Genomic DNA, 14,400 nt, shown 5'->3' on the forward strand with positions numbered 1-14,400 from the left:
GGCAGTATTTTGGCTTCCCTGTCAAATATAATGATGAAGGAAAGAGGTTAGTGGATAAAACCGTGACGGTGTGTAGGAGCTGTGGCAAAAGAAAGCCATATGACAGTGGAAACACATCAAGCATGGCCACGCATTTGAAGCGACATCACGCCGGTGTTTCACTGACGGGAGTGAAAACGAAGGCTGCACAACAACCGCTTATCACCGCGGCATTAAAGCAGCCCCTTGTTGCACAATCAGACCGGGCTAAAGCCATCACAAACGCTATCGGTGTGTTTATAGCTGCAGATATGAGGCCATATTCGGTTGTGTAAAACGAGGGCTTTAAACACATGCTGAAAGTGCTTGAGCCGCGTTACAACATCCTGTCGCGCACCCACTATTATGCCTTGCCTTGTGGACTTTAAGTTGATTTTATATATTTTAATTTAATAATTCAAGTGTTAATAAACAAAAAGACAAAACTTATGTTTATTTGTCTTGTCTTGTCTTTTTTTTTTTTTTTTTTTTTGCTGATCCGAAAAATGATCCGATCCGTGACTCTGATCCGAACCGTGAGTTTTTCAATCCGTTGCACCCCTAAAGGAAGCGGATGATGAGCTCATTCCTTCCCATCGCCTGGCCGCGCGTCGACTCGGTGAACGCTGTGATAGCCGTGACGTATACTTTGAGCGTGGAGGGGGACCTGCCCATGTCCAACAGCTCTTGAAGGAAGCAAAGCACCCACGAAACTCCGCACGTTTGTGGCTGCAGGCCTTTGCCCGTGCACCATTTAGTAAACACAGACCATTTAGACACATAAAGCCGCCTGGTAGAGGGGGCTCTAGATTGCGTGATCGTGTTCACGACCCCTTCTGGCAAAGCAACGAGTACCCGTTGATTATCCATGCATGCAGAGACCATAGTTCTGGATGAGGATGCCAAATCGATCCGCCGGCTTGGGAAAGGAGGTCTTTCCTCACCGGGATTGGCCATGGGGCTGAGTCTGACAGCCGCACCAACTCCGAGAACCATGTCTGATTCTCCCATCGGGGGGCTATGAGGAGCACCGAGTGACGCATTTCCCTGATTCTCTTGATTACTTGTGGTAACATTGAGACCGGAGGGAACGCGTATAACGGGCATCTGGGCCATGTCTGGGCCAGAGCGTCCTCGTTCTTCGAAAAGAACCTTGGGCAATGGGCGTTGTCTGTTGACGCAAATAGGTCGACTTTCGCCCTGCCAAAGCGGTGCCACAATAATTGGACTGACTGAGGGTGCAAGGACCATTCCCCGGGGGGAATGTTGTTCCTGGACAGTCTGTCCGGTCCGTCGTTCAGGCGTCCTGGCACATGCGCGGCTCTGAGCGAGCGCAAGTGGTGCTGAGCCCAGACGAGGAGGCGTTCCGCCAGATCGCAGAGGGTCCTGGATCTGACACCTGCCCGCCCTGGCGGTTCACGTATGATACCACAGACATGTTGTCCGTTCGAACCAGTACGTGGTGGCCCCGCAGAAAAGGGAGGAAGTGTTTCACCGTGTACTCGACCGCTATCATCTCCAGACAGTTTATATGGAGGAGCTTCTCCGTGTCTGACCAGAGGCCAAAGACCTCGAATATCCCGCCCCAACCTAGGTTGGAGGCGTCCGTCGAGATAACTTTTCGGTACGAGACAGTTCCCATCGTAACTCCCCGCTGATACCAGTCGGTCACTAACCAGGGCTGCAGAGCTGAAACACAGCTCTGAGTCACTCTGATTCGGAAACCGCCGGAAGCCCAGGCTCGGTGATGTACACGAGCGTTGAGCCATTGTTGCAGGGGGCGCATACGCAATAGACCTAGCCGGAGCACTGCTGCGGCTGAAGCCATAAAGCCCAGCATTCTCTGAAACGTTTTCAGGGGAAACACTTTGTCTTTCTGGAAAGACGCGGCCAAACGCTGAACACGGCGCGCGCGCTGTGTTGACAAGCGAGCCGTCATTGCCACCGAGTCGAGCTGTATTCCCAGAAAGGAAGCTGACTGACGGGGCAGCAGTGAGCTCTTGGTCCAATTGACCCTGAGACCCAGGTTTTCCAGATGACTGAGTAGCACAGCTCTGTGAGACACGAGTTCCGCCTCTGATTGTGCTACAATCAGCCAGTCGTCCAGATAGTTCAATATCCGCATCCCCTGATGCCTCAGGGGAGCGAGTGCCGCGTCCATGCACTTCGTAAATGTACGGGGTGCTAAAGACAGGCCGAACGGCAGGATGGTGTACTGATATACCTGACCGTCGAAGGCGAATCTCAAGAATGGCCTGTGACGGGGTATGATCTGAATCTGAAAGTACGCGTTTTTCAGATCGAGAGAAATAAACCAGTCCCTCGGGCGAATCTGCGCGAGGATTTTTCTGGTCGTGATCATTTTAAACGGTCTTTTCATAAGAGCTTTGTTCAAATGTCTCAGATCTAATATAGGTCTGAGCGCTCCGTCCTTCTTGGGCACGAGAAAATAACGGCTGTAAAAGCCTGACTCGCTCATAGAAGGATGTATCGGCTCTATTGCCCCCTTGCATAACAGTTTTGCTATTTCTGCACGAAGTAGGTGTGCTACTTCTGGGTTCACGCTCGTCACTGTACGGGCTCGGAAGCGCGGGGGACGGCGAGCGAACTGCAGTGTATAGCCCTGTCTTACAACATTCAGCACCCATTCTGACACGCCCCGGGATCGCTTCCCATGCTTTCGCACGCATAGCTAGGGGCAGAATGGTCTCCGTGTTCTGAGCGCCGCACTGCGCGGGCTCGAGAAACTGAAACGGAGGTATCAGCGCAGCGCGCGCGCCCTCGTTTGCTGAGTAATGCTGCTCGCTGGTTACAGCAGCCTGCTGTTTCACATTCAGTAACTCGGTCGCTAGGGACGGAGAACAATTTGTGGGGCGAACAGCGGTGCTTGTGAGCGATATAGGGGAAACAGTGTTCGTCAGTAAGCGCGCGTGCTCGCGAGCACTTGCAGCGCTTACGTCTGAAACACAGCCGATGAGCTTTATTAGTTTCGCCCCCCGTGATAACTGTATAGCAGAGCGGGCATTTTGTAGGTGTGGGCACTGGGACGTGGGCACAAATCCTACATTTAACACTCGAGCGGTACGTGCCCGCTTTATGTGAGTGGGCTCTGTGACAAATATGGGGGACATGCTTGTGTGTAGGGGTGAACACATTGGAGTGGGCACATTTTCTACACATAGAACACAATCGGCGTGAGCCGCATGAACAGACATTACACTCTTTTTGTGATTTATCTGGGTCGCCGTGAAAACGGCGTTTGTGTGCAGGCGAGCGTGTGCTGTGACTGGCTCGTTGGCTGCTGAATACACAACTGCAGTAGCCTTGTTTAATAAGGGGACTGACAGAGCGGTTAACTTTGATGGCGGTCCGGCGGCGGCGGCGGGACTCGCGCATCTTTTCCTCTTTGCGGTTGCTATGAGGATTTCGCGGCCTCAGGCTTCAGCACGATCTTCTGCCGGGGTCCCTGGGGGGGAGGCGGTCTGTGACGGCTGTTTGAGCGCGATCGAGGACGGCCGCCCTGTCGCTGCTGCAAAGCTGGTTGAGGCTGCGATGGGCGCTGTTGCGATGAGCTTCGTGCAGGAGGCTGATTCTGGGAGCGGCCTGCAGCGGAGCTAACACGTCGTGGAAGGAACAGCTTCATGGCTTGAGACGTTTTCTGAACCTCCGAAAACCTGTCCACAATCCCGGTCACCGCAGGGCCAAAGAGGCCGGTGGGGGAGAGTGGGGCGTTGAGGAACACGGCGCGTTCAGACTCACTCATCTCGGCGAGAGCGTCAACCAAAGGTGCCTCTCCGTTACCGTGAGTGAAGCCATGCATCGTCCCATCGCCTGTGCTGCAGATTTCGTGGCGCGGAGGGAAAGGTCCGTCGCGCTGCGCAAGATCCGTCACGATGTCCTGAACCGGGCGTTTCACGTCCAAACGGCGGAGGAGTTCAGCCTGGAGGATCTGGAGGACAGCCATAGAATGCAGGGCGGAAGCGGCTTGTCCGGCGGCGGCGAAAGCGCGGCCGACAAGGGCTGAAGTGGTCCTGCAGGCTTTCGACGGGAGGGCAGACTTTGAGCGCCATTTTGGTGATGGCGGGCAAAGGTGCACTGTGACCGCCTCTTCCACTGGGGGAATCCGGCTGTAGCCTTTTTCGACGGCTCCGTCCACTTGGGAGAGAGTTGAAGAAGCAGGGGAGCGGAGTCTCGCGGAGAATGGAGCGTTCCACGATTTAGAGAGCTCGGTGTGGAGCTCTGGCAGGAAGGGTGCTGACCTAGAGGCAGGCGCTAGGGGGCGGCTAGAAAGAAAGCACCCGTCGAGCCTGTTGGGTGCGGGCGCCTCCGGTGGAGACCAGTCCAGGCCCAGTTGATCGACGGCCATGGTGAGGAGGCGGATAAGTTCAGCGTCCACGTTAGACCGGGCCTTGCCAGGTTCCTGAGTCGAAGAGGAGGTGGAGTGTGTGGATCCAGACCACTCTTCACTGTCCGACGCCAGGAGAGAACAGCTGTCGATGGCGTCGTCCCCCGCCTCGTACCCTGTGTCGACGGCAGTGAGGGCCGAAGCCGTCATCTGCGCGTCAGGAAGGGGGGGCGGTGAAGGGGAATGCGAAGCTCGAGGGGAAGGTTCCGGCGAGCGTTCGCGAGCGACGGGCTCCGGGAGTCTCTGGGCACGGCGCTTCTTCTTCCGCAGGCCACTAGAGAGAGGCGGAGCGACAGCTTCGACGTTGAAAAGGGCAAGTCGAGCCCGCAGGGTCGAAAACGCCATCTCGTCACACTCAATGCAGCCACCCGTCGAGAGAGCGATGGCTGCGTGGTCTCGGCCCAGGCAGAGAGCGCAATTCACGTGGCGGTCTCCGTCGCTGATCGCGGTTCGGCATGAACCGCAGGAAAGACGAGGCATTTTTGTACAAACGCCTGGCTCTTTTAGCACGTGAGTCGCGGCGGCGAGCTCACGGAGAGGTTGCTAGTAAAAAGGATACTTGTCGCCGGATAGCGTAGCTGGCACGGACGGCTGAAGGTGGCGAAGACGGCCGGCTTCCTCAGGCGCTGTCCTAAGCTGGCTGGTCGCTGGATTCGGCGGCGGCGGCTTCTCTCAGAGGTCAGCGTGGCCTAGAGCGTCGCTGAAGAGATTAAAATCAAGTGTTTAGCAGCCTGACTGCCCCTTATATACGCTAAGCCACTCCCATTTTGGTGGGCTTTGCCGCGTGAGGGCGCTTCGGGCGTGACGTCACGCCAGGGGCTCAGTGGTAGGCTGCAGCAGTTGCCGCGGAGCAGCCAATGAGCGCGCTAGATATCCCGCTCTAGGTCTGACTGCTGCTGCACTGCGTTTACAATATATACAAATTTAAGGATAAATTTTGGCTTCAATATCTCGAGCAAAGAGACTTTACCCGGTGCGTACTTTCAGTACGCAGTACGAGAGAACCTCTCGTAAGAGAACTAGATAATCTGCAGAAAAATGTGTACATTGTCAGTGTTGTTTTATTATAGGCTATATTATGTTTAGGCTATATTACTTATATTTATTATATTATATTACTTATATTACTATATTACTTACTGTCATTAAAATGTCCAAATTTAGATTTATACATGGTTTTCACTGGACAAAAAGGCTATGAAAATAAGTTGTCTGAAAAGACAATGTATGAACCTAAAAACTTTTTAGGTAAAGTATTTTTTAGTAAAAAGACTGAAAATATATATATAAAAAATAAATAAAGTAGCCCTGTCTTTTAAGTGGTTCTACTTATAGATGAATTAATAAACGCTTCACTGCTACAGCTCAACTGTTTTTATAGTATTTATGCTGCACTGTATACTTGATAGAAAATATACCTAAACCTTATTGCCCGTAAATATAACTTATATATATATATATATTTTTTTTATCTTTACAGGCAATCTTGCAGCTGAAGGCAAGGCGGAGGTCACCTGTAATGTGGGCATACCCACGATCTGACCACTGGTGGGACACAATTGTTCCGGATTTCACCCCGTTACAATTCATGCAGAATTTCCGTTTATCCCCAGAATCGTTTGAGTACATCTGCAGTCAGGTCAAGCATGCCATGGGGAGAAGGAACACAAACTACCGTTTGTGTGTCCCAATCCGAAAGCGTGTGGCAATTGCCATCTGGAAACTGGCCACGGGTGGTGAATACAGGACAATCAGCCATCTTTTTGGGATAGGCCTCAGCACTGTATTTAATTGTGTTCAGGAATTCTGCAACACAGTCATCACGGTGCTCCTTCCCGTCCACATAAGATTTCCTGATGCTGAAAAGTTGTTAGAAATGGCCACTTTCTTTAATAATCGTTGGAGAGTTCCACAGTGTGTGGGTGCAATTAATGGCAGCCACATTCCAATAATTGCACCAGAGGAGTATCCACAAGACTATTTCAATCGTAAAGGCTGGCATTCTATTGTTCTGCAAGCAGTTGTGGATGGCAAATGTCTTTTCTGGGATGTTTGTGTTGGCTATCCAGGGAGTGTGCATGACGCCAGAGTGCTACGACAGTCACATTTGTGGGAGGTCCTAAGTGACGGGGAATTACTAGGGCAAAACAAAGTGACCATCTCTGGCTGTGATGTTGGACATTACCTGATCGGTGATCCAGCATACCCCATGCAGAATTGGCTTATGAAGCCCTTTTCCGACACTGGTAGACTGACCCCTGAACAGCACACCTACAATTACAGGCTGAGCAGTGCACGATCGGTTGTGGAGATGTCTTTTGGGAGATTAAAAGGACGATGGAGGTGCCTCCTAAAAAGAAATGACTGCAAACTGGAGCTGAGCAAGAGGATTGCACTGACCTGCTGTGTGCTCCATAACATTTGTGAGGAACATGGTGATAATTTCACTGAAGAGCACCCAGACAGGACTCTAAACATTGAGCCTCCTGTTCAGACATTACCTGAGCGTGCGAACACAGAAGGGGCTGACATCAGAGCTGCATTAATGATGCATTTTAACGGAGGGAACGGGTGATTCTTTGAATACACCAATGCCATATTTTTGTAACACTGCCGTTTATGTTTGAGGACATCTGCACTTTCATAAATTGTATTATATTCTCATCCATTGAATAAACCCTATTGTCTCTGAAACTATGCATTTTGTGAATAATTTCATAAGCCATTTTATTGCCCTGTAACACCAATGCCATATTTTTGTAACACTGCCGTTTATGTTTGAGGACATCTGCACTTTCATAAATTGTATTATATTCTCATCCATTGAATAAACCCTATTGTCTCTGAAACTATGCATTTTGTGAATAATTTCATAAGCCATTTTATTGCCCTGTAAACACCTACTTGACTAATGTCTGGCCAGGAGAACTACTCAATTCTTGCTTTATGGTCCTCAATCAACGACCCTTTCACACTTCTGACCGGTAATGAGACATTCTTTTGTAAATATTCTTTTGTTTGAATTCAGCCATTATAGCCTTTATTCAGGCATTATGGCTTGCCGTCAACTCCACTTTAAGCCCACTATCCACCTATTATCTGAAGTCTTTCTAGAAAACAAACCAAATATTGTGAATTCTTGTAACAAAATATTTTGTGAAATAGGTATAGCTCCTGCACGACAGGTGAATTAGAACTACAATTAGCACCAAACTACTTAATTTAAAATATTAATTTTACACTTTTCCTCAATTTACTTTAAACCACCAACTTTTTATTAACTTCCAATCATGAACTTATTTGGATTTCAATCATATTTAATGTTTAAATGTTATATGCAGCTAATCGCTCACTTGATTAACATGTTTAATGTACACATTATTTATATGAAAATACACAATCGCATTAAAAACACAAACCATATACGATATTTGCCTGTTAAGTGTTAAAGAAGCTGAACCAGACATTTGTATTAATAAACATGTTTATTTAAACAAAAACAAAGAATACAAATCTTTATACAACTTTGAAAAATGTAAAGTGCATTAAGTGAAAACAAAAATTTTAAATAATTAAAATAAAAAATGTACATAAAAAGCAGCAACCAAAATACTGTGGTGATTTATTTGCAATCATTTTTGCACTTGTGCCTCCATTACGGCCACCATGCGCCCCATGAGTCCAAGCAGAGATTGTGTGTCTGCTCTCATGTCCTGACGCAAGGCATCGTCCATGTCTTTACTGTGCTGCAAAAACCTCTCATCTGCCCTTTCCAGATATTGCACCAAATCTGATGTACTGTCTCTCTTCCTTTTTCCTGTGTACAACAATAATAGCAGATGACAGATCATCATGTGTTGTCATAGCATTGCAAATAATTGTTTTCTGCAGGGAATTACGCATATGCATCTGCTATATTAATTATATATAGCATCATACTACATCACTGTCACTTCAGATTTTGCTCATGTCCCATAATTGTATTGTATATAGGAAGTTAATGTCAGATTGACTTTATATTATATTTTAAAGTTTTTTCTAGACGTTTGCTTTTTGTTTAAGGTAATAAAATGTAAGTGTTACATATCAAAGCATTTTGTATTGCTGTTCATTAAGTTAAATGAAGAAAAAATATAAACATTTCAGTACCTGATAATATACAAAAAGTGTAATTAATATATATATGTATCTATCTATAAATAAAACACACATCTCAATGTTTGCATAGTGTATGGTGTGACCATTTGAACACCAGTCTTACCCCGTTCTGAAGATGCTTCTCCAGAGCTGCTAGACGACGGCGCGGGAGCTGCAGCCCAGCGGTGGCGGCAACTCAACGTTGTCATCATCACGGTCGTTGATGACAGACAGTTCTATAAAAAAAAACAAGACGTCAGTGCTTTAAAAAAAATAGTCCATTACACTTTACATACTGTTCTGTGATACTTTATACAATGAAATCACAGATAATACAATCCTAGCTAGCCACATTGCAAACACTGATGTAAGAAATTAGAACCTCACTAAACAGCTAAGAAACATGCTAGGAACAAGTAAAATAATGTAAAAACAGAACTTACCAGGATCGGTGCAACTTTGCTGCAGCGAATCATCCACCATTGACTCGAGCATTATTGTTGCCGAGTTCAGTGCCCCGGTCACCTGGCATGCCGGCCTATCGCCGAGAACAGAGTCGAGAACGTCGAAATGTGGATTTCGACGTGGTCGAGGTTCCGGTCGAACCCCGCTACAGCCATCTCGCGCTGAATTTGCTGCAAGACCGGTTTCGTCCGTGAAGCCCCGTGTAACTTACTCTGGACTTCTGAAGAAGACCAGAGTGCAAGAAAGCAGCTTGTTTCCTCCTCTGACCACTGCTGTTTTAGTTTAATCGCGTACATCGTGTTTACCGGTATCTGCTAGTGCTAATTCAAAAATGGCGGTCACAAATTTCTGTTCGTCTTGTTGGTCACGGTAACCCCGCCCCCAGCCGCTGACGTAAGCGGTTCTTACTATTAGACCAGCAATGATTTGGTGCTACTTAAGAACCACTTTTACTGGTTCGGAGCTGGTGCTTTGGTGGTTGTTAGAAATGAATTGACTCCAACAAAAGTGCCCCAAGTCTCTGTCTTTATTCAGGCATGAATAAACAATTCGTCCAGCGCTGGAGGAGAGAAGATTCTCTAAACTCAGACAATGGTTTAGCACAGATATAGAAAAGTAGAAGGGGGAGTAAAACCCCTCCACCAATAAGACCATACACTACATCATATAGGATCATATAGCATAGTTATATAACACATTCTAAATATGGTCAGTTTCCTGTCAAAACCCCACACATACATGTGTATCCGAACGGGACCCTCCAATGGAAAGAATAGGGACCCTAGAACAAGCTCTCCACTCGAGCAAAAGAACCTTCTTAATGTATAACAGATGTGACCATTACATTAACATAAAGGAATGCTTATGCTGCATATGCAGGTCTGAGAGCATGCAGGGATATAGGAATATAAAACAGATATTTCTAACAGTGGTCGAAAAACAAAGAACCAATGTGAAACTAGGCTCTGGCTCCGAACCAGCACCAGCTCTGCCTTGGTGGAAAAGGGGTAACTGAGACAGAGATGCTGGACGTGGAGGGGGAAGTTGAGACAGAGTAACAGAAGGGCCACACTGAGACAGAGATGCTGGACGTGGAGGGGGAAGTTGAGACAGAGTAACAGAAGGGCCACACTGAGACAGAGATGCTGGACGTGGAGGGGGAAGTAGAGACAGAGTAACAGAAGGGCCACACTGAGACAGAGATGCTGGACGTGGAGGGGGAAGTTGAGACAGAGTAACAGAAGGGCCACACTGAGACAGAGATGCTGGACAGTGGGTAGTATCTGCTAAAGAGAACACAATAATAATAAAAAATCCCCATGATCATTTTAAATGTTATTATGGTTAAAAGAAAAATGCCTTACCTTGTTTCTGTGTTGCAGATCTCACTTGTTGCATTATATATGCTGCATATGTTTTGTCTATAAAAAACGATTTTCAATCAATAAAAATAAAATTCATTATTTTTACATCATCAAGCAACCAATTTTATATATTTTTACTTACCATTCTTTATTCTCTCAGCAATTTCTTTGCTTACGGTTAATGTGATTGCTCCCTGGGAGTCTGATAGTGATAGTAACATATTCTCCATCTTGCTACAATTGTTAACTTTGTGGATGCCTTTTATAATCAAAGCCATAATGAGAAATAATGAGCAAACAGATGCTGCATTAAATTTACATTGTTATCCCTAATTATGGGTTAAACATTTCAGAGTGGGACATGGCACAGCTGATTAACTTAATGATGTCTATCCGAAAGGATAGTTTACCCAAAGAAAAAAAAAAAATCTTTGGGTGGACTATCCCTTTTTTTAACGTGAAAAATAGTCCATCTAAATATATTACACAATTGTGTGTCACCTTAATGTAAATTTGGATTTCATGTTTAATGACAAATAAAAGTGTGTACAACTAATTAATATTCAAAAAATAAAAAATAAAATAAAAAACACATTCTAAATTAAGAAATTAGCAAGCATGTGTGGGTTTTGTTTACTGCACTCCTGGAATAAGACATACCTAGATAAAGATCTCAGATAAAAACACAAACATGAGGCCTTATTGTAAAACTGTCACATTAGATATGCATGTTTGATTGACTCATTTATGCATTAATGTTGTACAAAAATGTCAATGTACAAAATTAACACAAGCATGCAATACAATAAAGAGAAAATGACAAAAAACAGAACTTTAAACCAAGAAAATAAAAGGGTATATAAAGCACATGTCCTAATTACTAATAAAGTACTATAGAAAAGAAATGTATTATGCTATAGGTAGGCTAATGGACTTCTTGGAATTATTCTATTATTATATTTAAAAAATATCAGCTGACATTCGCTGCCAATGAGCATTAAGCTGTGTCGTCAGCAAGTCGTTTCCCATCATGCTTTTGATCCGCGCAGTCGGTGGAGAGCAACTGCGCTCGACTGCAGAATCCGACAGGTGTGCTTTGCGCTCGCGAGAGATTTTTGACATACGTCAGCATGACATCAGAGCCAGGCGGAACGCAGTCAGACACATTTCTAACCGGCATGCATCTCGCGGTGATCACCGGTGATCGGTTCTGCGCAGATTTTGCTCATCTCAAACAAGCCTAATAATAATGCTGTCGTCACCGGCGCGCGATGGCTTATGGGGTAGGATCAGGCCTCAAGGATCCGTTTATGCATCCTCCTTTTCACGGGGAAACGAAGGGTGCATTTGGCTCGTGCCGCGATGACTCAACCGGCCTTCAAATGCGACCTCCAGATGTGCAGCCTTTGAATTGGGACATCCTTCGTCGCGCCGTGGTGACGTTTCGTCGCGCCGCTGTGACGCAATCGGCCTTCAAATACGGCCCATCGGCCTTCAAATACGGACTTCGGAGGCTGTAGCCAGAGAATGTCTAATAAGGGGAGAAGTTTCACTCTCGCTACACTTCCGGCTTCTGACTGGTTGCAGTTCCACTCTGATTCCATATGAGGGCGCTCACAGGACGAGTGCAGAATGAATGGAGGTCTATGGAGCTATACCCCTCAAAATCCACTTTTCTCAGAATATATTTTTTTGTCTAGTAATTTGAATGTTGTATTCGAAAGGAGATTAAAAAAAATTGCACATTGCTGGGTGTTCGACTTTTTAGAGTCAATGACGTCATACACATCGTACGACCAGAGATACTGCTTTACGGTAATCATTCAGTCACTTTGGTGCTTTCGCGCTCTGCACTTTCTTTTCTCTCGAGGCATCGACAACACAGCGGACACAGGTAAATACACGTGCTAGAAGAGTTTCTGCTAGAATACATTCTGTTCCCGCTTCGGATGCCATGATGCCACCAAGCGGTATCTCTGGTCGTAATCAGTCCTTCACTGACCAATCAGCGTTCATTAGCAGAATGCTAGCGTGTTATGGGCAACAACAACTCAACCTGTAAGAAATCGAAAGGACATAAGTACTTGTTCATTCAACTTTCGACCTATAACCCATGTTGAACTTGCAAAACCTACAATCAAATCTGAGATTTCTCAACAGCAATCGGGTGAAAGAGACACATTTAGCCGTCTAGATCCATAGACTCCCATTCATTTTGCACTCGGGTGATCGCCCCCAGTGGAACTCTGGTGGAACTACAACCAAAAATTCGGTACAATAGGACTTAATAGGGAGTGGGCAGGCTCTCCGTAGACAGGCTCTGCTGTAGCCTTCACATTGGGACACAGTGATTGTGTTTACTATACAGTGCATCTACTTCCGTACCGTGATTCCCACAATGCATTGTGACGTCACAATCCCGAGCTCTTGAGTCCTTAAATTCAAGTTCACGTAAACTCTTCCCTCCGCTGCAGCTGTCAGTCATTCTCCATTCAGCATTCAAACAGCGTGTCACGTTCGGTTACAAAAGTCAACACTATTATTATACTTGATCTGTAGATAAAGGTCTATGGTTTCACATAAAACAACTTATATTGCTGGACTTTATTGCTGTAACGTTACCTTAATCATGTTACTTTCTACCGGGTGTCTCTCACAACAATTGAGTAGAGAGCACTATGATTGTTCTTCACACGCACAATAACTGAAATTTAAAACTGTTAAAAGAAAGGACTGAATAAACTATTACATAGATATAATCTGTATAATACACTACGCATCAATATGTCTTTTAGTGCTTTGAACTGTTCAATGCGGACTCGACCAATAGTATCTGTCTGCATCCTGCAAGACTTCAAGTTACGCCCCACTTCAAGTTACGCCCTTTCAAGTTACGCCCCACTTCAAGTTACGTCAATTCAAGTTACGCCCACTTCAAGTTACGCCAATTCAAGTTACGTCAATTCAAGTTACGCCCACTTCAAGTTACGCCCCTTCAAGTTACGTCAATTCAAGTTACGCCCCACTTCAAGTTACGCCCCTTCAAGTTACGTCAATTCAAGTTACGCCCACTTCAAGTTACGTCCATTCAAGTTACGTCCACTTCAAGTTGCTCACTGTTTTTTCGACTTAAAGCAGCGCTGCACAGACCGGTCGGTGTATGATATCAAAGTACCGCGAGAGCGATTTGAGAACAGACAGTTCCGTATGCTTTTGCTCTCGCGTAGAGTTGATTAAACTGACTCTTAGCTGTTCAAGAATCGAAATGCTTGTTTTGGTATACAGTAAAGCAAGCTGAAATCTGCATTAGTGCCAGATACTGATAATGTATTGCAAGAAAACAATATTGCAATCGTACTATCAATTATTCTTCCCAACTCAACTAAAGTGTGGAACAAGCTCTAATATATAGTTTTGGAATTGGGCTTTATTTCTTTTTTTTTTCCTTTTCTTTTTTTAAATAAATAATTTTAAACATCTTTTGATGTCTTATTGTATTCCTGATTTGCTGATGATTAAAAATGTTGACTGATATCAACAGCACTAATTAACAGCTAAATGCGCTGCTGACAAACAAATCTTATGATACTTATGAGACAAATGAACAACAAGCACACTGCACACCCATAACAAAATCTTTTAATTGAAAGGCAACACAATGAGGATTAAAGGACAAATTAAGAATTGTCACCTCAAAAGCACCACAGCTGCACAAAAAAATAAAGAGGAAACAGTCGTAAACTGATATAGAAAACAATAAATTAGGCGACCTCTATGCATGTACATCTATTAGGTGACATCTTACCCATGCATTTACATTATAATTATTATAATATAATATTAAATGGAAAGCGACCACTCCAGGGCAATCTCCCACACAGCAAAGGAGTCCGTGGCGGACCCGCCCTCAAGCCGCCAGATCCGCCTGACTGTCAGATTCGTTTTCGCTGCGCTAACAGGATCAGCCCCGCCTCCCGGATCGGCCCCGCCTGCGCTTTTAATCGGCGGACC

General features: G+C 45.6%; 1 protein-coding gene and 1 long non-coding RNA gene across 2 annotated transcripts; one reads left to right on the plus strand and one right to left on the minus strand.

Moving 5' to 3' along the window:
* Positions 1–5,942: 5,942 nt before the first annotated feature.
* On the plus strand, positions 5,943–6,998 carry LOC306998948 (uncharacterized protein; the record flags this gene model as incomplete). The annotated part of the gene is made up of 1 exon (XM_079613347.1): positions 5,943–6,998. One exon carries the CDS (start codon positions 5,943–5,945, stop codon positions 6,996–6,998), a length of 1,056 nt encoding a protein of 351 aa, XP_079469473.1.
* Positions 6,999–8,127: 1,129 nt separating this feature from the next.
* LOC306999157 lies at positions 8,128–9,146 on the minus strand. Its single transcript, XR_013797752.1, has 3 exons — positions 9,004–9,146; positions 8,685–8,796; positions 8,128–8,240 (listed from the first exon to the last, which is right to left on the minus strand). It is a non-coding gene; the product is annotated as an uncharacterized lncRNA (long non-coding RNA).
* Positions 9,147–14,400: the final 5,254 nt, after the last annotated feature.

Source organism: Phoxinus phoxinus, assembly GCF_949152265.1.
Source record: "Phoxinus phoxinus genome assembly, chromosome: 5".
Lineage (NCBI taxonomy): Eukaryota > Metazoa > Chordata > Actinopteri > Cypriniformes > Leuciscidae > Phoxinus > Phoxinus phoxinus.